We start from the raw sequence: 22,607 nt of genomic DNA, 5'->3' as shown, positions 1-22,607 counted from the left end.
AATAAAGTACAGTCGTGGATTACGAGTTTAAGATTTTACGGCGACGACCAAACACTTCCATGTGATCCTATGTGTTTGTGTACATGGTGTAAAACACAACAACTTCAGTGTTGAATACACCAGCAGCAGAGAAAGTAGGTCATCCATACCTGGGCTGCACTGAATCCGTCCTCAGATCGTGCGCACACACACACACACACACACACACACAAACACAAACACATATATCATGTATCTGATGTGTGTGTGTCCGTGTTTGTATGCGGTAAAATGATGTATTTGGTGAGTGTGTGTTTGTGTCTGCATGCAAGGCAAGTTTTGCTTGTACATACTGTACTGTGCACCATGCACAGGAGCTTCTATTAGAACAAGGTGTGAGGGGGTAGGTGAGGATAGTGTGTGCGTGTGTGTGTGTGTGTGTGTGTGGGTGGGGGGGATGCAGGGTTTCAAAGGGGTTGAAAACCAATCGCTAGGAGACTTCTCATCCCCGTTGCTGCGGCAATGCCGAGATTCCATCAATGAGCCAGCGCAGCGTTGCCCTGGCAACACTTATGAATGAGAGCAGGTCTGTAACCGTGGAGACTCGGCAAAGAGAGAAATTGCCGGTTGCCATGGCAATGCCATGAACAAGGGGGAAGACCAAGCGGAGCGAAGGTGGCGAGTGACCTCCGAGATCTCCGCCACCGCCGGGGACGTCAGTCATCATCATCGTGAAATCAACGTGATTTCTGTTGATAGTTTGAAACACAGATCAGAACGTTTAATTAATTAATATTAATTTCAACAGTCACTAAAAAGTTATGAATACATTAACAGTGATATCGGATCAAGACCAGAGGAGAGAGAGTCGTTAGTTACAGTTGTCCTTACGTTGGCTGTGTTTCCTGCGTTATTACCAGTTTGTCCTTGACACAGAACTGGTTAAAATTCAATATTTATTTGAATGTATTTGCTTGGTCACAGTCTTTAAACATTCATAATAGACTGGTTTTGGTCTTTAGATGCTGTGAGAGTACAGTGAACATAAATCTTTACTGAGGGACGTTATTGTTATTTATCTTTATATTTAACCCTCAATAATACAACTGCACTTTTTTCTCGGGTTTTTCTTTGCCGTGTGACTAAATAAAGTTGTTTCTTAAAGTTAGAGGGAGACAGAACAATTTCCTGATCCAGGAAGTAAGTGAATTTAACCCTTCCATTCCATCTTGCCCTCTATTTTCGTATTATGGCTTTACTGTTATACGGCACACATTAAAGTGTGTGTGTGTGTGTGTGTGTGTGTCAGTCATTGTTAGGTGTTTCCCAGCAGTGAGAGCCTCTGTCATCACCGTCCAAACACCTTCTCCCTGCATAAAACTCTCTCTCTCTCTCTCGCTCTCTCTCTCTCTCTGTGTCTCTCCCTCTCTCTCTCTCTCTCTCTCTCTCTTTCTCTCTCTCTGTGTGTCTCTCCCTCTCTCGACAGTTGAATCTCACACTTCCGACACACAGGACCATCACTCTCTTTCAATCTGCTCACTCTTCCTCTCACTCTTCGTCTCTCAGGGGAGGCTGCGTCTCTTCCCTCTCGGCGTCTCTGGGTTTCATCGGGTTCCTCTCGTCTCCCAAATCGTCTCCTGTGTTTGTAGAGTCCCTGTCAGTCAAAGGATGAGAAGTCAGTGTTGAGATATGGAGAAAACAATGGAAGCTGTAACAGCAGGTTCAACACAAGGATTTAATGTGTATGCAAAATATTACAGTTGAACTTTAGCAGCAGTGCCCTGTGTTGTGCATCACATATATTAGTGTGTAATTACTTCTCTACTTAAGTAAAAGTGCTTTTTAAAAGTAAAAGTACTTTTTCACCAATGATTGCTGCTGCTGCAGGAGGCGGGGTCTAATATTACCTGCCCGCTCTGATTGGCTCAGTGGACTAAGACTCGTTATTGATTACTGATTAATTTATGTTTTGCAATTGTCGACTTTTTGCGTCATTTATTCGTCACAATCTCGGAGGTTAAAGCCTTAAGACTAAACTGGATTGAAAAACATAAACTTTTATCTATTCTCCTCCTGATCATTGAAATCTTCTGCGACAATCATGATTTCATAAAAACAATTTTACTATGGTATTTATTTCTTGTGATAAAGGCTCATGAAGTTTACTTTAAAACCTTAAGGATAAACAAAGGGGAGTTTATTTAAAGTCACTGAGCACCATCTTCCTCTCCTATATCTCCTTTCTTCTTCTTGTACCTGTTCTCTATCTCTCTTCACGCTCATGTTCTTGTTCTAATATTTATTCAATCGTCCCTCCGTCCCCATCACCAATCCCTCACTGCTCCCTCTTCTGGCCACCTTCACGCACTGTTAGCAGGTTCAGCCGTTGCCAGGGGTGACTGCATCCTGGAGGTTTGGGTTGTCTGGCAGCAGCGGACGGTTGCCGTCTCGCACGGATGAATCCTGAAGCTCTGAAATGTACACGAGGAAAGAAAAAACAACAGAGGCAGTGAAATGGTACAAAAACAAACAGGATGAAGGGCAGAGGATTAGATTGGAAATATCAAAACAGACCCTTTGCTCTTTTGCGTCATCCGTCTGCTCATCCATGCATAAATCCAACCTGTCGCCTGAAGCCTTGATGGCTCCGGCGGAAGATCATAAAACATGAAAGAGTCCAAATTACAAAGTAAAACTGTTTTTTTTTAAAAACGTAGATTTAACATCACATGTAATTGTTGTGCGCTCTCAATCACACAGAGACGTGATGTGTCCGTGTGTGTTGTTGGATCTGAGCTGGACCTCAGGCTGTTTGCTTATTTTGCTGATGTCCAGTGTTTCTGCAGCACGGCCTCCAGCTCTTGGCAGTTAAAAAGCCATTGAGGTAATGAGGGGCTTGGCTGCCGGTACGGTGTCAGTTAATAAATGTCCTCTTACTGGAATTAGCAACCGACCTGGAGAGAGAGGGTGATGATGATGGGGAGGATAAGGGAGGACGGAGCAGGAAGAAGGATGATGGAGGAGGCTGAATTTAAAAGAAACTCTCAATTTAGATTCACTTCACCCGATTGATATTTTTCTCCATTTCTTTATTTTCATGCTTTGTTTTCTCTTGTCATCGGTGCAGAGTTTTAAGTGGTCAAATAGCTTCTCCTCTAGGGGACAGGGGACGCCTGTCATACATCTGCAAATGTGTTTTTATTGTTGAGGGAAAGAAAACAAGGGAGAAGATGCCTCAGGTTGATGCGACGTGTTATTGATTGTGCATCCTGCTGGATGAAGCTAACTCGTCTGCATGGTCCAGTTCTGTGTTCGAGATGAAGAGCAGATGCATAAAAACAGCGCAGGTTCAGAATTAAACCATATAAGTTGGAGATTCTCCTCGTAGCGTCTCTTGGAGGGTTCAGTCCCAGGAGCCGCTTCAGTAAATCAAGCCCAGCTGCTAATCTGCAAACAACTGCCGCTTGCAAATTGCAGATGAAAGTGTGAGACCTTTGATAAAAGACGTCAAAGATGATGATTTTTTTTTTTTTTCCAATCAATGGTGGTTTTGATTTTTAATGCTTCTGATTTCAGGTCAAAGTCCGCCCACGGACTCTGCTCCTCCCCCTCGCCTCTCTCTCTCTCCGTGGAGCATCCCCTCTCTACGCCCCCACACTCCCCTCCCTCCTTCCTGTTGGACAAACCCTGCCTTCCACCCCCGTATGAGACAGAGCATGGAATTTTCCAACCTGTCTCTGACTTTACACACACACACACACACACACACACACACACACACACACACACACACACACACACACACACACACACACACACACACACACACAGAGAACTGTGTGCTGTGGGAGCCAACATACTGTTATTGAGATATTGACTTAATCGCTCCTGTTGTAATTGTTCATTTTAAACAGTTTAGGTGAATAATCATTAACTAAATAATATGTGATTTGTGTAAACATGTAACAAACAGTGTTTCTTCATAATTTATCACCATTCATTCATCATGGTCTATTTTGTTGTTTTGTTTAGTTGTTCTGGAGCTTTTGTCCAAAATCGCTCATCAGCAGTTATATGAATTTGTTCACTGAACATGAGCCGTCTGCATCAGCAATCAACTTTTGGTGCGTATCCACATCAGGTGGCAGATTCCAGGCACATTTATAGGACTGATATATAATTTGGTGCAGATCCAAATAACAATCTGGATCTGGTGAATTTAAATGTGGTTGCATAAGGGGACTGATTGGTCATTGCAGAGGTTAACGCTCTCCAGAGGGACAGTTTAATTATTTTATTGATTCATAATCTGCTCTCTCACTTGCAGTTTTTGTCAGAGGATGATGCGTCAGTTTTGTGGATATGAAAGTGTGAACTGTGCAGGGTCACCTGGCCTCTGCAGGCGATGTTGGTGTGAACACATTCAGTTGTTGGGTGTTTTTGACACTCCTCTCTGTTTTCCCTCCCTCCCCCCCCCCCCCCCCCCTCTCTCTCTCTGCAGTATTTTGTCGTCGGTGGGGTCTCAACTTGACCTGAGGACGCTACGAGCCGTCAGAGTGCTGCGACCGCTGAAACTGGTGTCTGGGATTCCCAGTAAGTGCATGAACTATAACTATAGTTGAATCCATACAAACTGTGTATCCCTCCCTACAAGTCCCATTAACATTAAACACTGAAGCAAATAACGCATTTTACGACACCCAGAAAACTGGAGGACGCTGTGAAACGGTCACTTGACTGTTTTGGTTTGTTGGTTTCAGCTGCAGCTCAGGTGACACTGACAGTTACTACAGTATATTTCTTAATACCTCAACATCTGTAATCCACTTCACAACTCCACTGTGCACTGTATTGTTTTGACAGAAGGCCCCGGCACACTGTCCTGACTCTATGTTTTGCACTGTGTCTCCAGGCCTGCAGGTGGTGCTCAAGTCCATTATGAAGGCCATGATCCCCCTCCTGCAGATCGGCCTTTTGCTGTTCGTGGCCATCCTCATGTTCGCCATCATCGGCCTGGAGTTCTACATGGGGAAGTTCCACACCACCTGCTACGATGAATTCACAGGTGAAATAAAAAAAGAAAGATGGATGCCATGTCCGCTCTCAAAAGTGAAGCCAGATCATGGTGGCTGGCTGCAGTAAAGGCAAAGCAGACGTCAAATAAATCAAAGATGGTTTCTGTCATTTGAGATCGTTGTCATCACACTGACGGTTGTTCAGGTGTGTGACTTCCTGTCGGTGCTTTAGGTCCAGACAACATTTTGACTGCACAGCTATCTTAGGTTACTCAGGTTGATGTCCCCATTGTGGGAGTAGTAGATTATCTTACCTTATATTATCTTATCATGTGGCTCAGTGGGACATTTTAAAATAGAGCCATCATTAGTTCTATGATTAATTTCACTCATTTTCCTAGTTCTTTTGTTTGAAAGACCATACTTATCACCGAGGCTTTGGAACTGACACACCTGAGTGGAACGCATTCATCATACATTCATACATGATTATTACATTCAAACAGCAGATTGTGATACAAAAACTGCTTCTTAAACAAATAAACCTTTTCGTTTGATCCAAAATGTATTTTAATCGTATAACTTCATTCCGTCTCTCTCTCTATCTCTCTATCTCTCTCTCTGATAAGGCGACCTGGTGGATGAATTGCCATGTGGCACAGAGTTGCCGTCCCGGTTGTGTCCGAACGGCACGGTGTGTAAAGGCGGCTGGCTCGGACCCAACTACGGCATCACCCAGTTCGACAACATCCTGTTTGCTGTGCTCACCGTCTTCCAGTGCATCACCATGGAGGGATGGACAGAGATGCTCTACTACGTGAGTTCAACAAAGACCCGACTGTAGTTTTAACCTAGTAAAAAAAAACGTGTTGATGTGAGATCATAAATATCTAATAATATATAAACTGTTGCTTTAGGAAGTCACACACTGTGTGCAGAAGTTTACGAAGCTGTGAGAACAAATAAATTACGTAGACGTCAGAGCTAAAATCTTCTGTCAACAATTTGGAGAATTCGAGTTTTCGCTCTAAAAAATGGTGGACGAGATGGTACAGAATGTCACAATGTGCCGTTTAATAAGTGGCATACACACTGGGGGGTGTTCTGAAAGCCCCCCTCCCCACTGCTAGTCACTTATTAATGAACTTATAATGATAATAATAAAACAGTTGAGTTTCATAAGAGGACACTGAGCTCAGGTGAGGTGGTAACAAGAGGCTGTTCTGTTGAGCACAGAACTTTTAAAAAGGTGACCGGGGTTCGAGTCTCTAAGTTTTTAGACTCACTGTACATATTATTACACCATCTTTATTATCACTACCCAGGTATAAAGTACAACACTTCTTCATATTTGGTGTAATAAAGAAGTGCGCAGGTCTCCAGCTCTTCACCGCTGATCGTTGTCTCTGATCTCAGTGATGTGCATTTGTTTTGTACTGTTTGTGTTGTAGCGCTTATCAAGGACTTGTGGAGATTTCTTTCAGCTAAATGAGGCGTAAACCACCATTTATTTTCCATCGCTCTCTCTCTTGCTCTCTCTTTCTCTTTATTATTCTCTTCACTTCCTTTATCCATCTTCTCATCTGTCCTATTCCTGCCTTCGAAGTTGCTCTCCCTCTCCTTCTCCGCCTCCCTCTCTTCCTCTCTGTATTCCGGTGCGTCTCGCTCTATATTTAACATCTGTTCTGATGGATGGAGGCTGACTTCCACACTCACACAGGCAGTCAGAGGGAAACCAATGAAAGTTTAATAGAGAACGAGCAGCTTTCACTGTGCCGTGCAGTATGAGAACCTAACCCATGCATGCAGCTCTCCAGCAGCAGGTAATAATCAGCTGATAGTTACATTAAAGCATCACGCGGGTCACAGAAACACGATATCCTCCCGGTATCCTGACTTCTCTGATTGTCGGCTGGGTTTGTTTGGTGAGAGGAGGAAGTGACACGGTGTCAGACGCTTGTATTGTGTCTCACCAGACACGTCGGTGCAATCGATGTCTGTGAAAGCAGAAGTAACATAACACCTCACATGGCGTGCGACCCCACGTTCCTGCATCCAGGTCAGGGGAAAGTTCAAAAATGGGTCATTTCTGAGCGAGCTCACATTTCAGTTCTCCTCGGATCTTATGCAGCACAGGACGAGTTGATTCAGGCGCGTCTACAGTACGTGGCTTTAGTTAGATAGTTAGTTGTACTCATTTGTCCCTTGTTGTAGCTTGTACCAAGTAGACTGATTAAGATTGAAATCTATTTTGCTGAGATAAGAAAATCAAACCAAATGTTGAAGTAGAGCCATAGTTCACAAAAAATCAAGTCAACTTTATTTAGAATTTATCATTTAAACTTGTCCTCCTCGTCATGTTTTTGTCCCACAGGACACTCAAACCCCTGAGGGAATATGTGGGTCTTCTGTTTAACCTTAAATATCCTCTGCAGCTGGAGAACGCTAAATTGTAAAATGTAAACTTCCAAATCTTTGGGGGCAGCTACAGCAAGAGAAAAAATATAAGTTCTATGTTTGATTTTAGGCTGTAACATTAATCTGCAGTTAAGTTGTATGATTATTTTGTGCAGCAGATGAAATATTTGAACGAACATGTTGGAGAATCTTTGCTCGTGATTTGATTTGACCTCTCTGGAAACAGAACATAGACATTTGAATGTATTAATGAAACTGTAATAACTTGTGTGTCTGTGTCTCCCTGCAGAGTAATGATGTGGAGGGCAGCGCCTGGAACTGGATGTACTACATCCCCCTCATAATCATCGGCTCCTTCTTCATGCTCAACCTGGTGCTGGGTGTACTCTCAGGGTACGGTCCTCTGTGGGACACTTACAAACAATTTCACATGACTGAAAGTTATTTTAATTCATGTAATACTATTGTACATACTACTTTACTCTACTTTATTGCAAAATCTATATCTTGTGAAATGATTAAAATAAAAATGTAGAAAACTGACAAATGTCCCCACAGTGAATTTGCCAAAGAGAGAGAGCGAGTGGAGAACAGGAGCGAGTTCCTGAAGCTGAGGCGACAGCAGCAGATTGAGAGAGAGCTCAACGGATACCTGGAGTGGATCTGCAAAGCAGGTTGGTGCATGACGACATGCGGCTCAAGTCCGTGAGTCGACACACAAACCTAATCCTCACACAGCGTGTTCACATATTGTCTCCTTTCATTCGTACAGAGGAGGTGATTCTGGCCGAGGACGACACCACAGGGAACTTTGATGGTATTGACCTTCCTCCAGTTTTATTGTGTGTATGTGTGACGCAGAGAAAAAGAGACGGAGCGACAGTCGCTTTAAATTGTAACTGCACTAAATGTCACAGCCTCGTACTTATCAGTTCCTTTTTTTATTCCCTGGAAATCAGAGACAAAGTCAAAACATTTTAACAATATTTAAGAAAGTCATTTAAAAAAAATCTAGGGCCTGTTGTTTTGTTTGGACGGCAACGATGTCCAATCTCAATGTTAAACAAAGTGAAAATCCGCCCCCTGGTCAGGACATATCCCTAAATGTAATGGGGTCTTTCCTGAAGTTTTGCAGTGATCTATTTTTGCAGATATTTTTTGTGTATTGATGTTTACATTCAAACAAACAGGGGTGAAAACATAACCTCCTAGTGAAGTATTCTGGGCTGCATAGCAAGAACTGGGCTTTTGGTCGTAGTGTGTGTGCGTAGGATTTTGCACGATGCAGCTGCAAGTGACAACGTTTGTCCAAAAACAACCTTCTACTCACGATAGGTTCGAGGCGACGGCCAACCATCAAAACCAAAAACAACAAGACGGAGCTGCTGAACCCTGAGGAGGGGGAGGACAACATGGGAGACGCAGTCGGTAAGAAAAACAGTGGAGAGGACGGAGAAACGCTTTCTGTGCCGTGACCTGTGCGACAAACTTTCACTCGCACTCCATGACGCCTCCCTCCCTGTTAGGTTTCGCCCGCTCCAGTATAAAGAGCGGTAAGGACGGATCCAATTACAGCAAGAAGGAGCGAAGACTGCGATTCTTCATCCGCAAGATAGTGAAGACGCAGGCTTTCTATTGGACCGTCCTCTGCCTGGTGGGACTCAACACCATGTGTGTGGCTGCGGTGCACTACAACCAGCCTGAGCTGCTGTCTGACTTCCTGTGTGAGTGAACGCACACACACACACACACACACACACACACACACACATACACACACACAAAACACATCCAGAGAATCATATCAACACACCGTTGTGAATAGGCTCTACATGCACCACATCCTCTTGAACACTGGAAACTGAATTTTGTTCCTCTCACCAGTTATGGATCTTTGGTCGTGGTTATTATTATTATTAGTAGTAGTAGTAGTAGTACTAGTAGTAGTAGTAGTATTTCAGACTGTTAAAAAGTGTTGTTTATATTTAAATCAATTTGAACAGTTTCTCATAATTGACTGAACACAGCTGATCCACCAGTGTAACACTGCGTTTGGTCAAAACATGGACCGTCAATAAAGATGGACGACACATCGCCACAGAAATTAAACCAAAGTAATCTGGAGGCAAACTCTGCCATCTTAAATCAGAGTCTGTGCAGTAATGATTGGGAGATAGATTTTTTTTTGTTTAGTCCATGTCCCAACTGCTAACATGGAGGAGGCTGAATTTAAAAGTCTCATAAAATGGTTGCTGACATGCTTTGGCCACATTTTGCATTTTCACTCTTTATTGTGGCTCGAGACACAGACGTGCTGCTGTTGACATGAGCAGACACACACACACACACACACACACACACACACACACACACACAGAGTCAGCTCGTTGTCCCTGGCCCGTGTCCAGTGTCATTAGCATATGAAGCTGTAGCTGCTGATGGAGTCCATTCATCACCTCACTGTCATACACTGCTGGGCTCGCACCACTATCAACTTCCACTCCTCTGACTCCCTCGTTTCCCTTCTTCTGTTTTTTTTTTTTCCATCCTCCTCCTCTCTCACTTTCTCTGTTTCCTAATCTGTTTTGTTCTCTTTCACCCCCCCCCCTCCTCTCGCCCTCTCTTCCTTCCTCTCTCCACACTCCTTTATCTTTCACTCCCACCGTTGTCCTTCCCCCGAAATCTCTACCCTTTCCTATTCTCCCTCCCTCCCTTTCCTCCCTCTCTACTTGTCCTTTCCTGCCTCCAGTCTATGCAGAGTTTATCTTCCTCGGTCTGTTCATGTCTGAGATGCTGATCAAGATGTATGGTCTGGGCATCCAGCCCTACTTCCACTCCTCATTCAACTGCTTTGACTGTGTGGTGAGTGCACACACACACACACACACACACACACACACACACACACACACACACACACACACAGCTCGTAAGTATCAGGATTTAATGACAAATCCGCACTCAACAAATTTGAGGAATAGATTTTTCTTCCGTTGCCTCGCGACAATGACGCAGAACAGATTCAGCGTCGTGTTTGTTGTGGCTGAAAGTGCAGGAGCTGTGTTTTCATTTGTCAGGCTGACATTGTTTCTGACAGCTCACTTCATATTACACTGGGATCCGGCGCCTGATCAAGTGACTCCATGTTGTGTTGCGTTCAGGCAGCAGGTTCGGTCAAACACTCTGAATGCAGCAGTGAAGAAGAAGCTGAATTTATAATGAAATGTCCTTAGCTTTTCTTTTAAATGTCATTTTAACATGTTTATCTGTATTGTATGTAAAACACTTTGAGCCTCGTTTCTTGTATGAAAGGTTTTATAAATCAAATTTGATCCATATATCAATGAAGTTGAGAAACAAAAGGAGCTTAACAACCAAGTTTTAAGAGGTTTTGTGTGTGTGTGTGTGTGTGTGTGTGTTTGTGTGTGTGTGTGTGTGTGTGTGTGTGTGTGTGTGTGTGTGTGTGTGTGTGTGTGTTTGTGTGTGTGCAGGTAATTGTGGGCAGCATCTTTGAGGTGGTGTGGGCCACCATCAAACCAGGCACGTCCTTTGGGATCAGCGTGTTACGAGCTCTGCGACTGCTCCGCATCTTTAAAGTCACCAAGTAAAGTCTCGCTCTTCTTCTGTCACTCAATCCCTTTTTTCTTTCTCTCTCTCTCTCTCCTCCATTCCCGCACTCTTTTACGCCCTGTTCTTTCTTTACTACTTGAAGCCTCTCCCTCACTAAACTTCATCCTCCTCCTCTTCAGGTACTGGGCTCCTCTTCGAAACCTGGTGGTCTCACTGTTGAACTCCATGAAGTCCATCGTCAGTTTGCTCTTCCTCCTCTTCCTCTTCATCGTGGTCTTTGCCTTGTTGGGGATGCAGCTGTTTGGAGGACAGTCAGTATCAACGCCAGCTGAAAGACAAACTCATTCCTCTGTGTTTAATATCAAGTGTCCACCTTCTTTACCTAACTGTGACTGTATTTCACTTTTTCCTCAGATTCAACTTTGAAGCAGGAACTCCGCCAACGAACTTTGACACTTTTGCTGCTGCGATCATGACGGTGTTTCAGGTGAGAGGGAAGACTTCTTCAGATATTCTATACAAACAGAAAATGAATGTCCTCGTGATTTTGTCCTTATTTATTTAATCCTACCCCTCCGATGTATTTTATCATCTGTATACCAATTCCACAAACGTCGGCCTGCCTGCGGAACGCATAACTCGCACACCGCTCATCTCATCTGCCTCAAACTTGAAGCGTGTGCTGTAAAGTGCTGGAAGAAGTGGAACACTGAATTCGGTGCAATTTAGACACGTGATAAATTCAATAAGCAGCGCTATGCAGCAGTCAGCGGGGGTGGGGCTGTGTGCCTTCAGTCTGCGGACAGAGTTGAACACGTCTTCTTCTACAGCCTCAGATAATCTACAGCGGTGGTCGAAGACATGTTGCTTCCAGATCATTTTTATAGTTTGTTTTTCAGGAACTTTTATAGAATCACTTCCTCTTTAGCAATTTGTCTTCAAAGTAAAACCACAACGTTCGTTTTGTTGCTGCAGTGTCGGTTAACAGACTCTGAAATAGCCGACATGCAATGTGTAACAGCAGCTCAGTAAATGACTGACGCTTCTTCACTGCATATAAACCAGGTAGGATGAGCACAAAGCTCTCTAACCAAACTCTGCACACAAACAATAAAAAGCGAGAGAATATTGTGGAATTGTTTGAGGACGACTCTTAAGGACAAGGAATAATTCTGAAGAAGCTGCGACAACCAATTTTTGAATAAACGGCAAAAGGTATAATAAATCAGAGTTTTAAAAATGAACCTTGACCTCATCGCGGACGTTTTCTGCTCCTCTCTGCAGATTCTTACAGGAGAGGACTGGAACATGGTGATGTACGATGGAATCAAGTCTCAGGGAGGAGTGAACGACAAAGGGATGGTTTTCTCCATCTTCTTCATCGTCCTCACGCTCTTTGGCAACTGTATCCTTCCTCCCACACTCACATAGACTTACACGCAGTCTTTTCCTTTTATACTATATTTGTAATATTGGTGAGAGTTTTTTCTGGACCATCTGTCTCTCTCCATTTATTTCTTCTCCTCGTGTTTCTCCATCAGATTCCTCTCTATCATTTGTCCTTAACTTCTTCCACCACAGACACTCTGCTCAATGTGTTCTTGGCCATCGCTGTTGACAATCTGGCCAACGCACAGGAGCTCACAAAGGTACTGGATATAATGAATAATAGAATTTTAATTTAATATAAGGAATAAGCGAAATACTAAAATACTGGGACCTATGGAGGAGTAATTTTGTACACCATGATACTGCAACTAATTACTGCTAAAAACACAACATCACATTTATAACGTGACGAATAAATTTGCTGTAAAACAGACGTGATATCTACTGGAATTTATTCTCTGTTGCTGTTTTTGTTACTTTCTAATAAATTCGTCATGTGCCAGTAAGTTGAACTTCAAACCAAGACGAAGTGTATGAGACAATTCTGTTCTCCTCCAATAGGATGAGGAGGAACAAGAGGAGGCAGCCAATCAGAAGACAGCAATGCAGAAGGCCAAGGAGGTAGCAGAAGTCAGTCCACTGTCAGCCGCCAACCTGTCTATTGCTGCGTGAGTGCACACACACACACACACACACACACACACACACACACACACACACACACACACACACACACACACACACACACACACACACACACACACACACACACACACAGAGCCTCTCGTCGTCATGCAGAGATTTTTGCAGAATTTCAAGAACTGCGGATTCTGTGTTGCCATGGGAACATGCAAATCAAAGTGTTTGGGAACCGACGACGCTGCAGTTTACTTTACACATGTTGCTTTGTGTAAAGAGCAAGTTTCAAGTTTTATTTGTCGTATGCAAGTTAACACAGTGTCAACAGTGCAATGAAAAGTTTTGGACAAGAAGAAGCTTGTTGAATTAAAATGAAAGAAAGGAAAGCGATAACTCTAAAAACGTACGATACAATAAAATCAGTTGTTTCAGATTCTTCCATGTGAAGAGCATCCGCCAGAAGCAACAACAACGGTGACTGTGTCCCGGTTTGTCTGCGTTTGATTTGCACTGCACGTCTGCCTCACACAACAGTCGTTTGTTCTCATCTGGACGGAGATATTTTGTGAAACAGAGGGAAAACATCAGGAGTTGTGTAGACGAGCCCTAAGGAGACATCCACCAAATTCTCCTGAGCTGTTATGTTTCTGGACGGACAGAAACAGAGACCGTTTGGAAACGTTGATCGGTTCTCATTAGTTGACCAGCGGAGGTGAAGGCAAAACGTTTCACCTCGTTGTTGTTCTGAGAAGAGAAATCACTCGTCTCACCATCGATGTTCCGTGTTCATGACCAGTGGACGTAAATGCTCATGTGATAAGTGTTTCTCAGGTGTGCTAGTGGGGACAGGGATCGTTTCTGATACGCAGCTAAAACGTTGGCGTGGATTGAGACTGATTTAGTTTTAAAACGTGTTTGGATCTGGACGTAGCCTAGAATTTAAACCCTCTTCGGGTCGATCGTCCTCACTCCCACGGTCTAAAAGTGGTCCTCGCAAAGAGGGTAATTCAAGTGTACACACACACCCACACTTGCAGACAATAAAAATCCCTCTGACTCTTTTTGTGAAATTGCACTCGCACACAAAGCACTGTCTCTCTCTCAGATCTGTCATGAGTGGCAGTCGTTCGTGTGCACGTGACGCGCGCACGCAAGCACACACCGCCACACTCTGCCCGTTCTCGTCCTCCAAAACACGACTAAGCGATTGTTCTGAGAGTGAAAGGAACCGATTCGGGGCTTTGTGAAGTGAAGAAGAGCGAGAGGCGGACAGTCTGTAAAACCTGCTCCTGGCAGCAGAATCGCTGACAATAGGACACATCAAAATGATGCTCACAAAAAAAGAAAAGAAACCTGCTGCTCCTTTAGAAGTCACCGGACTCGAGCTGAGCCTTTGACGGTTAGATTAGAAGCTGGTGGGTTTATGCTGCGGCAGTGCTTGTCATGTACACACCAACCCGTCAATCATTTACTGTATAACTTCTATAGGTTAGAATCCAAAGCAGTTTTGAACGTTGCTCATGAGCATCATTTTCTTTTTACAGTATGAAGAAAGAGCTCCAGCAATTAGTTTCACTCCTGCGCTCACAAACTCAGTGTTTTAGTCACGTACAGGTTTATAATTTTAATGTGGAGGTCAAACGGGATGAGATTATATAGTGTACAATTTAAAATACACATTATTTGCAAGTGTCAACCCACCGTGACCTCACCCATCTCGTGTGTACAAGTGCCCCCTGGCTTCCACCAAAGGTTGTGCTTCTTCATTTGGATCCACACCTAAATTTAATGGGTTCTTTCCATACCATACCAAAATACAGAAGCATAAAGAACACATCATGGATCAGCTTGTGTAATTCAGAGAGAAAACACTGAGGCCGGAGCTCGATGGTCATTGTTCAGTTTCTCAGGAAAGTCAAAATCTTTTTTTGGGGTGAAACTGAGGTGCAGCGTGTTTAAGACAAATTGTTGAGGGTGTACAATGTTTGATTCTCCTCTTCCTCACGGTTCATGCTTCCTTCATTCAGACCTTAATCTGACGTTACGTTATTTCCTCTCCTTTTCCTCTCACCCTCCTCATCACCATATCCCTCTTTACCTCCCATCCCATGGCTTTCATCCGTCAAACCTCCTCCCTTCCTCCCTTCCTCCCTTCCCTCCCCACCTTCCTCTCCAACAGTAAGGAGCAGCAGAAGAACCACATCAAGGGTAACAAGTCTGTGTGGGAGCAGAGAACAAGTGAGATCCGCCGACAGAATCTGATGACGAGCCGCGAGGCGCTCTACAACGAGCTGGAGCAGGAAGACTGGAAGGTGGGAGGCGAAGGAGAGGAGGTGAGGAAACCCCCCCAAACAAGTATATACACACATATATATATGTATATATACAGTCTACTCCACATACATATGGTAAATATCTGTTGTGATGTTTCATTAAGTCTTCTCCAGGGTTAAAATATTCCTGCAAAACCTAAACTTTTAAATCAGATAGTTTAATGGTTTTATTTTTCACTTCAGTTCTGTCTATCACTGGGGCTGAATAAGAAAATGCCTCTCATGTCATTTGGATGAGCTGATCCGTAAAGTTTTAACAGCACCCACTGTGCCCCCCCACTCAGGTGTCCTACCCACGGAAACCACGTGGTGACATGAAGACCCACTTAGACCGGCCGCTGGTGGTCAACCCGCAGGACAACCGCAACAACAACACCAACAAGACCCAACCTGGTGAGCTTCCTCTGGAGCAGGAGTACCGGCACCAGGACATCGACCACCACCACCGAGCCGCCCACTACCACCACCACCACCACCACCATCACCATCAGAAAGCCTTTGGGCCAGACAGTGGGGACACGGGGCAGCCGACAGACACCCGCATGGAGCACGGGTTCAGCTGCACGTCTCTGGGGAACGTGGCGGGCCAGCAAGGGGAGGAGAGGCATAGCCACAGGAGCCACCGGGGCCACCGGCACAGGAACAGGGAAGGCAGGGAGGCTCGCAGCGCATCTCCCCACCGCAGTGAGGCGGGAGAGGGGCACCATGAGCACAAGAGGTCCAGGCAACACCGCAGGGCAGCCAGGGAGGGGGAGGAGGGCAGGAGACACAGATCCAGGGGGACGGAGGTAGAGGGGGAGAAAGTTGAGGAAGGTGAGGGACGTAAGACAAGACGGCATCGCCACGGCAACCAGGAGAGGAGCAGAGGACATCGCACCAGAAAGTGAGTGAACTTTTGCCTTCAACCACAAACTGACAAGCATGAATAGTTGAACTAGTGTTTCTAAAGGCTCCTCTTGTCTTCTCCTTCTGTCAGGGAGCACCACAGCACCGGTCCCAGTCTGTCCACCACACGACCCATACAGCAGTACAACGAGGACCTGGACAACTTCCGCAACAACAGCAAGCTGGCCAGCGCCCAAGAGCATTCTTATGCCCTCCCACCAGATCATCCCGACCACCCTGACCACGTCAACAACCTGCTGAACTGCTGCGACGCCGACACACACACCCTGCTCCACAGCATGGACAGCCTGATCCTGACCAGCATGGCCAAACCGGATTACACAACCATAGACATGCCCCCTGTGTACCCCTACCCCTCCACCAACGCCATCCTGCAAGGTGAGCGTCCATTATGTGCAAACGGAGAAATCAAGTAGGTGCAAAGACCGTAAAGTCTTAACGTCAAACGTCTCTAGACCAGCCTTACTTAGTCAGAGGCCTTGTCCAGACATTGCCTGAGATATTTCTTTGTGAGTTCTCCAGAAATTATCCTGCTGTATTCTCACCTGGGTTCACTCATCCTCCAGAGTTTTTGCTTTAGGGCTTGCGCGAACAACTCAGGAGAATATGAGGAGCAACTGACTCAGACATTTGTTTTCTCACATTCAGCCCCTCTGGAAAATTTCAAGAAAATGTTTCAGTCCATATTCGGAAGCAGCTTAAGACTCAGAATCCAGGGAGAGATTGTTTGTTGTGTGGAATAAGTGGAATATTAATCAAATGGTAACTGAAACCAGGGACTGATATTAACCCACCGTCATTCACTTCTGCTTTCGGAACGAAGCTGTCTGATGCTACGTGAGGTTTGCTGTTTTGCTCTGGCGATGCTGACCTCCTTCTGTCTGTCTTTCTGTCCATCCCTCCTCCTCGTTGTTTTCTCCATTGTTCCGCTCAGTGAACAAGAACGCCAACACTGACCAGAAGAAGAGCGAGGAGAAGAAGGAGGAGGAGGACGAGGAAGGAGACGGCGACGGCCCCAAACCCATGCCTCCCTACAGCTCCTGCTTCATCATGTCCAACACCAACCCGTGAGTACTGACGTGTGTTAAGTGCTGTTGTAAAACTGAACATGAGATTTTGTTTTGTGCATCAACACGTGCACGCATCTGTTTGCAACACAGGTTTCGGAAGTGCTGTCACTACATCCTGACTCTGAAGTATTTTGAGTTCAGCATCTTGTCAGTCATCGCTATGAGCAGCATCGCCCTCGCTGCAGAGGACCCAGTGTGGCCCGACTCACCGCGAAACAATGTGAGACATCAGTGTGTGTGTGTGTGTTTGTTTGAACTTTAAGTCTGGATTACATCAGGGTGATCAAGAGGTTACTAGAATTAATGCTGTGAAGGATTCTGGTGTAATTCCAAACCAGTTTATCTGAAAACATCTGGGTTTCGGTTAAAGATCTAAATGCAGCAGTCGAGTCCGCCACTTGAAAACTACAACACAACAGAGTCTGCACCAGCAATGTAAAGGTCGTCCCGGCTCATGCTGAGAAACACTGTCATGACGGTCAGCGATCAAAACACTGACCTTCAAGAACCTCTTGAGGACTCATCTCTTCTGAGAGCACCTCGGATTTAACCGATTTAGCAGCTGGCACTTCAATGTCTGCGACTGTACTAAACGGTTGTCCCTCAGTTATAAGTCGCTGTAGAAACTAGAAGGGCCCTCATGAGAGCACACACCCCTGCAGAGGCTGATTGGCCACTTGATCCCCATATTGAGATCAGATATGTCCAGATCATTGAATCTGCACCAAAATGCACCTGTTCATAGGTAATAGCACTTTACACATAAAGATCTCTGCATTATTTCTTGAGTAGTTTTTTTTTTTAGTAGCTTTTACCGATTTCAAGAAAATCCTTTCTTAATCCTGCTCACAGACAATCAAACCAACTAAAATCCGAGAGAACAAACCTCCACCAAGGCCCAACATTTAAATTAGGTAGATACGCATTTTTTTGGATCAGCACAAAATGACACACACTTCTTTCTGAGTCCCTGTGGTTGTTTTCATCAAGATCCATGAATTGTTTACAGAGAAATCAATTAAAATGTTGAAAAGAGTGAAAAAAAAAAAAAAACACAGATCCGGCTCAAACCCCCCCTTAAAAAATGCACATAACGAGGTGCAAGGCGGTCCAAAGAAATTCAACGAGAACAAAGTAGAGCCTCGCTGGCAAAGAGAATTAAATCAAACACCAGAGTGGGATCTTCACCAAATCCAAGTTTCATGGAAATCCGTTGAGTCGTATTAAAATTTATTTAATGACTTGAAAATGTTTATTATCAGAGTTAATGTATCAATGAGGTTGAAACTGTGGAAGAAACAGAACGAAGTGAATTGATTATTTCCTAACTTGAATATTTATTTTGGAATAAATGACACTGAAAAGGGGGAAATTGCTTGTTGTGACAAATGAATACGACAAAAAGGGATTTTTAAAAATAGAAAAAGCAAAGCGGATTAGGATGTTTAGAATGAGGATTAGTGTGGTTGGTGTCTTTTTGTTCGTCTCTCTGTCTCTCACTGATTCTCCGCTGTGATAATTATATCTCACTGTGTTGTGTTGCTCTGCAGGTGCTGCGTTATTTTGACTACGTTTTCACAGGCGTCTTCACGTTCGAAATGTTGATCAAGGTAACAAAGTATCACTGAGTGTGGTTTTTGTGTGTGTTTGTGCTGTGTCCGTGCTCTGATGTGTGTGTGTGTGTGTGTGTAGTTGCGTTGTACTAAGCGTGCTCCCTGTTTTCCAGATGGTGGTGCTCGGCCTGTTTCTCCACCAGGGCTCCTACTTCCGCGATTTATGGAACATTCTGGACTTTATAGTGGTTAGTGGTGCTCTGGTGGCCTTCGCCTTCACGTAAGTGCCCCTCCCTCCCTCCTGACCCTTCACCCTCCTCTTCATCATCTCCACCACACACACACACACACATTTCTCCATCCACAGAAAGACCCTCGTCACCCAGCCTCGTGCGTCCGATACAACGCTGATGTTTCTCCCGTTTTCTCCGCTAACTTCAGAAATCATCACTTCCTGTAATCTGTCTTTTCTTTTTTTGTAAACTTCCTCCACCTCCTCTCTATGCTCCGGTCTCGCTTCCTTCTCTCCCTTCGTTATTGTCTTCTCTCCAGGGTTTGACATCTTCTCCTCACTTCTCTCCTCCCAGCATTCATGCCTTTCCTCCATCTTCGTCCCTTCTCTTCCTCATCGGTCATAATCGCGTGGCATTGTATCAGCAGGTCTTTCTCCACGTTTCATCTCCACGTCATCTGGACAAACCACCCGAGACCTTTTACATCCAACCCTGCATTCTCCTCACCTGTGAGATCTACCCGTCTCTGAGCTACACTCTAAAAATGAAACAGGCTCATTTTGACTCCGTCTGAAAAACTACACCTGCACACGTCTAACTAATTGGAACGCATTTCTTCAGTGAGGACCCTCAAAGTCCTGAAACAAGTTTTCAGAGTGTAGTCACAGTGTTACACCCACCTTCACCCTCCACAAACCTCAAACCACCTCAACAACCATCTCAGACGTGATTCCCCTTTACTGTCTGATCTAATTAAAGCACCTCCTGCTCCTTTTCTACATGTTCTCCTCCCGATCTTCCTTGCTCCTGTCCCCTTGTGTCAATCCATGCCGCTCTGATATTTCCACCAACCAGGCCGTGAGTCATCCCTTCCTGTTTTCTTGCATCTAAAGCCCCCGACTCTGATTCCCCAAACCTTTGCTTATCAACACCCCCCCCCCAGTCCCAGGTCCTTTACAGCTCTGGTCCCTGCTGATGCCTTCACGTCCTTCCAGATAACTCTAAACCTCCTCCTCTCACATCATTACGACATTTTACACCTCTTTCAAACTTCCCATTACAACCACCTTACTCCACCCAACATACAGCAGATAGAGTAAGACAACCTTTCAGTCAAAACCAGAAACGTTAACGTTTTGCTCCAGGAAGAGTCGAAGGAATCTGCTCAAGATTTCGTCAGAAGTCCCTGAACTTCTACGTCTCTGCACGTTCTCGCTGTATGTTGGGAAAAGTTTCAGCCATTACTCTCATGCTTGCCGGTACCTTCACTCCCTTAACCCCCCGCCCACCCCCGTAGTCAGCCCCCTCTCGTTCTCCAACTCCACCACTTCCGCCCCCACCTCAGGCATTCAAGCAAAACCACTCCCTCCTGTGAAAAACCATCCTCCTGCCCTCCTCATCCTCCGAGGTCCCCGGACAGTCGGTCCGTGGGGGTGAGGGCGCCCCAGACACCTTTAACCCTTTAAGTGCCCAGGCTATCCGTCCGCCACAGGGAGGAGCACCGCCAGGGCGCATCGGCTCTCCTCACCCCCCGCCCTCGTCTCTCTTTTTACTCACTCACAAGAAACACACACACACACACACACCCATCTGCCGCTCTGGCAAATTCAAAGTACCCGGAGGCACAGGTATTTAACTCTCCTTCCTCTGCACGACCCGGGGAAAACAGAGTGAGCGTGGGAGGGAAGGAGGGAGGCATGCTGGGTGAGGGTGTGGTGGGTGGAATGATTTGTTATAAAGGTAGTCTACAGGTAAATACATATGGATCAAATATGTATGATTACTAAGATATATGCACCCAGGTAGGACTGAGTGAGTGAGAACGAAACAAGACGCTTGTGTGCATCCTCCTCAGCTCAGTGGATGATCAGTGCATGTTTGTGGCTGCATGAACCTGAGCACAACCTGTGATGCAGCGGACGGCATCACTCAGAGCTGTGTTCACGATGTTCAGAGAAACAGACAATGAATGTGCTCAGATCCACAGCGAAGCATCTCACGCTCTGTCCACACTAATGCGGATATTTATCAAGACCAACTACTCCCTCTGCACTGGAGCCTCTCGTCCACATGCAAGCGGTTCAAGTTTTACTACAACGAGATTTCCAACGTGCAGAACAACAATGGCGAGTATGCACTGGCCTCTCTATGTTGAGTTAGCAATACTTGGTCTTATTACCAGTTTGCAGCTAAATTGAATCATTGCTCCACTAATCTCTACAAACAGATTCTCTATGTGAATTTGTAGAATCTGTAGCGAGCGTCTGATTTCTGTTTCTACATTGACCAACAATCTTTAATTTATCTGTATTCATATGCAGATAGCTGCTAAAATAGCTGAAAGGTCATCTGCACCTAAATCTCTAGTGTTTTGTGTAAAGAAACGTTAGATTTGTGGGTCATTGTCAGAACTAGATATCCACTGTCTACACCTGAAGCCCCAAATTATTTCCTCAGATGCTGATTCATCATCAGAGATTCCTTCACATGCGTCCTCCTCGCCCAATATTACACAGACCACAGCGGAGAGTGGCCCGACACGCTTTGTTTGAGCGTTTGTGGTAGTTTTTGTGTTCCTGTCTGGACGGAGATATTTGGTGTAACAGAGGAGAAAAGATATCCGGTCCCAAAAAAATATCCGCAGTAGTGTAGACAAGGCATTGGACCCTGTTAAAAACTGGTAATTACATGTTTGACCAACGCACCTGAATGACTTAAGATCGGATCAATCAGACGATATTCAGAGGTCACAGGTTCACAGAAAGATCAACAATGAGACAACTCAAATTTTAAAAAGGTAAAGAGAGTGAATTTCACTTTGTCGGAAACTTCTAAGAATCAGAATCAATTCCACCAGAGTGAAACATCACTTCATCAGAAGATAGAAAAGCAGCATATAGAGAAGTTATTAAATTGTGCCATGTGGCTGATAAGTTTATTACAGGAAATTGAGAATCACTCCACCGCTGCACCCCCCTCAGCATGACCCCCCCCCCCGTCGACAAGAGGGTGCCTCCTCCCCTCTACCGCTGACCTCCCTCTCCACTTCTCGCCATCTTTAAGGTTCTTCTCCCCCTTCCCTCATCCTCTCACTTCTGTGATCGTCCCTGTTTCAAGGCGATACCCTCTTCGCCTCCTTCTCTCCACCCTTGTTCCCTTGACCACCATCTCTCCTCCTCTCTGCCTCCTCACTCCCACCATCCGGTCCAGGGCTGAGCTGTAGAAGGGTTTTGCTTGAAGGGGCTTCACATCTTCACACCTATGAAATCTCTCTCTGACGCATGACATTGTTTAAAAGCAGGTACGAGACGGAACCATTGTACGGAGGATTTCTTAGCATGGTCAGAGTGCAATGGCTTCATACTTTTCTGGGTTTTAAACACAACAGTTGCGCTTCTGGCTCCCTTCATCCTCCAACTAAACGCTGAATGAACCGTGTTGGTGACTGGGAGCTGCATGCAGTCGCAGTCCTCTGTGAGAATGCCTTGTCTTCCTATTGACG

General features: G+C 45.1%; 1 protein-coding gene across 24 annotated transcripts in view; it reads left to right on the top strand.

The window, feature by feature from the left end:
* The window catches only part of cacna1ab (calcium channel, voltage-dependent, P/Q type, alpha 1A subunit, b), a 127,538-nt gene that overhangs the window by 60,791 nt on the left and 44,140 nt on the right, over window positions 1-22,607 (top strand). For all 24 annotated transcript variants that reach the window (XR_011243764.1, XM_069529811.1, XM_069529826.1 and 21 more), the window contains exons 6-27: window positions 4,481-4,572; window positions 4,892-5,044; window positions 5,624-5,811; window positions 7,702-7,805; window positions 7,971-8,086; window positions 8,185-8,229; window positions 8,748-8,840; window positions 8,939-9,136; window positions 10,162-10,274; window positions 10,904-11,016; window positions 11,162-11,293; window positions 11,397-11,469; window positions 12,267-12,387; window positions 12,564-12,631; window positions 12,933-13,039; window positions 15,190-15,343; window positions 15,628-16,226; window positions 16,320-16,627; window positions 17,184-17,316; window positions 17,410-17,539; window positions 18,870-18,929; window positions 19,046-19,152. Coding sequence is in view for 23 of the 24 variants with exons in the window: in XM_069529811.1 (XP_069385912.1) it covers window positions 4,481-4,572; window positions 4,892-5,044; window positions 5,624-5,811; window positions 7,702-7,805; window positions 7,971-8,086; window positions 8,185-8,229; window positions 8,748-8,840; window positions 8,939-9,136; window positions 10,162-10,274; window positions 10,904-11,016; window positions 11,162-11,293; window positions 11,397-11,469; window positions 12,267-12,387; window positions 12,564-12,631; window positions 12,933-13,039; window positions 15,190-15,343; window positions 15,628-16,226; window positions 16,320-16,627; window positions 17,184-17,316; window positions 17,410-17,539; window positions 18,870-18,929; window positions 19,046-19,152 (3,207 nt within the window). In the remaining variant the exon portion in view is untranslated. The remainder of the gene's footprint in view (window positions 1-4,480; window positions 4,573-4,891; window positions 5,045-5,623; window positions 5,812-7,701; window positions 7,806-7,970; window positions 8,087-8,184; window positions 8,230-8,747; window positions 8,841-8,938; window positions 9,137-10,161; window positions 10,275-10,903; window positions 11,017-11,161; window positions 11,294-11,396; window positions 11,470-12,266; window positions 12,388-12,563; window positions 12,632-12,932; window positions 13,040-15,189; window positions 15,344-15,627; window positions 16,227-16,319; window positions 16,628-17,183; window positions 17,317-17,409; window positions 17,540-18,869; window positions 18,930-19,045; window positions 19,153-22,607) is intronic.

The sequence above is a fragment of the Paralichthys olivaceus genome, chromosome 8 (assembly GCF_024713975.1).
Source record: "Paralichthys olivaceus isolate ysfri-2021 chromosome 8, ASM2471397v2, whole genome shotgun sequence".
Taxonomy (NCBI): domain Eukaryota; kingdom Metazoa; phylum Chordata; class Actinopteri; order Pleuronectiformes; family Paralichthyidae; genus Paralichthys; species Paralichthys olivaceus.
Note: the sequence above shows the minus strand (reverse complement) of the source record. Positions and strands in the feature narration are given on the sequence as shown.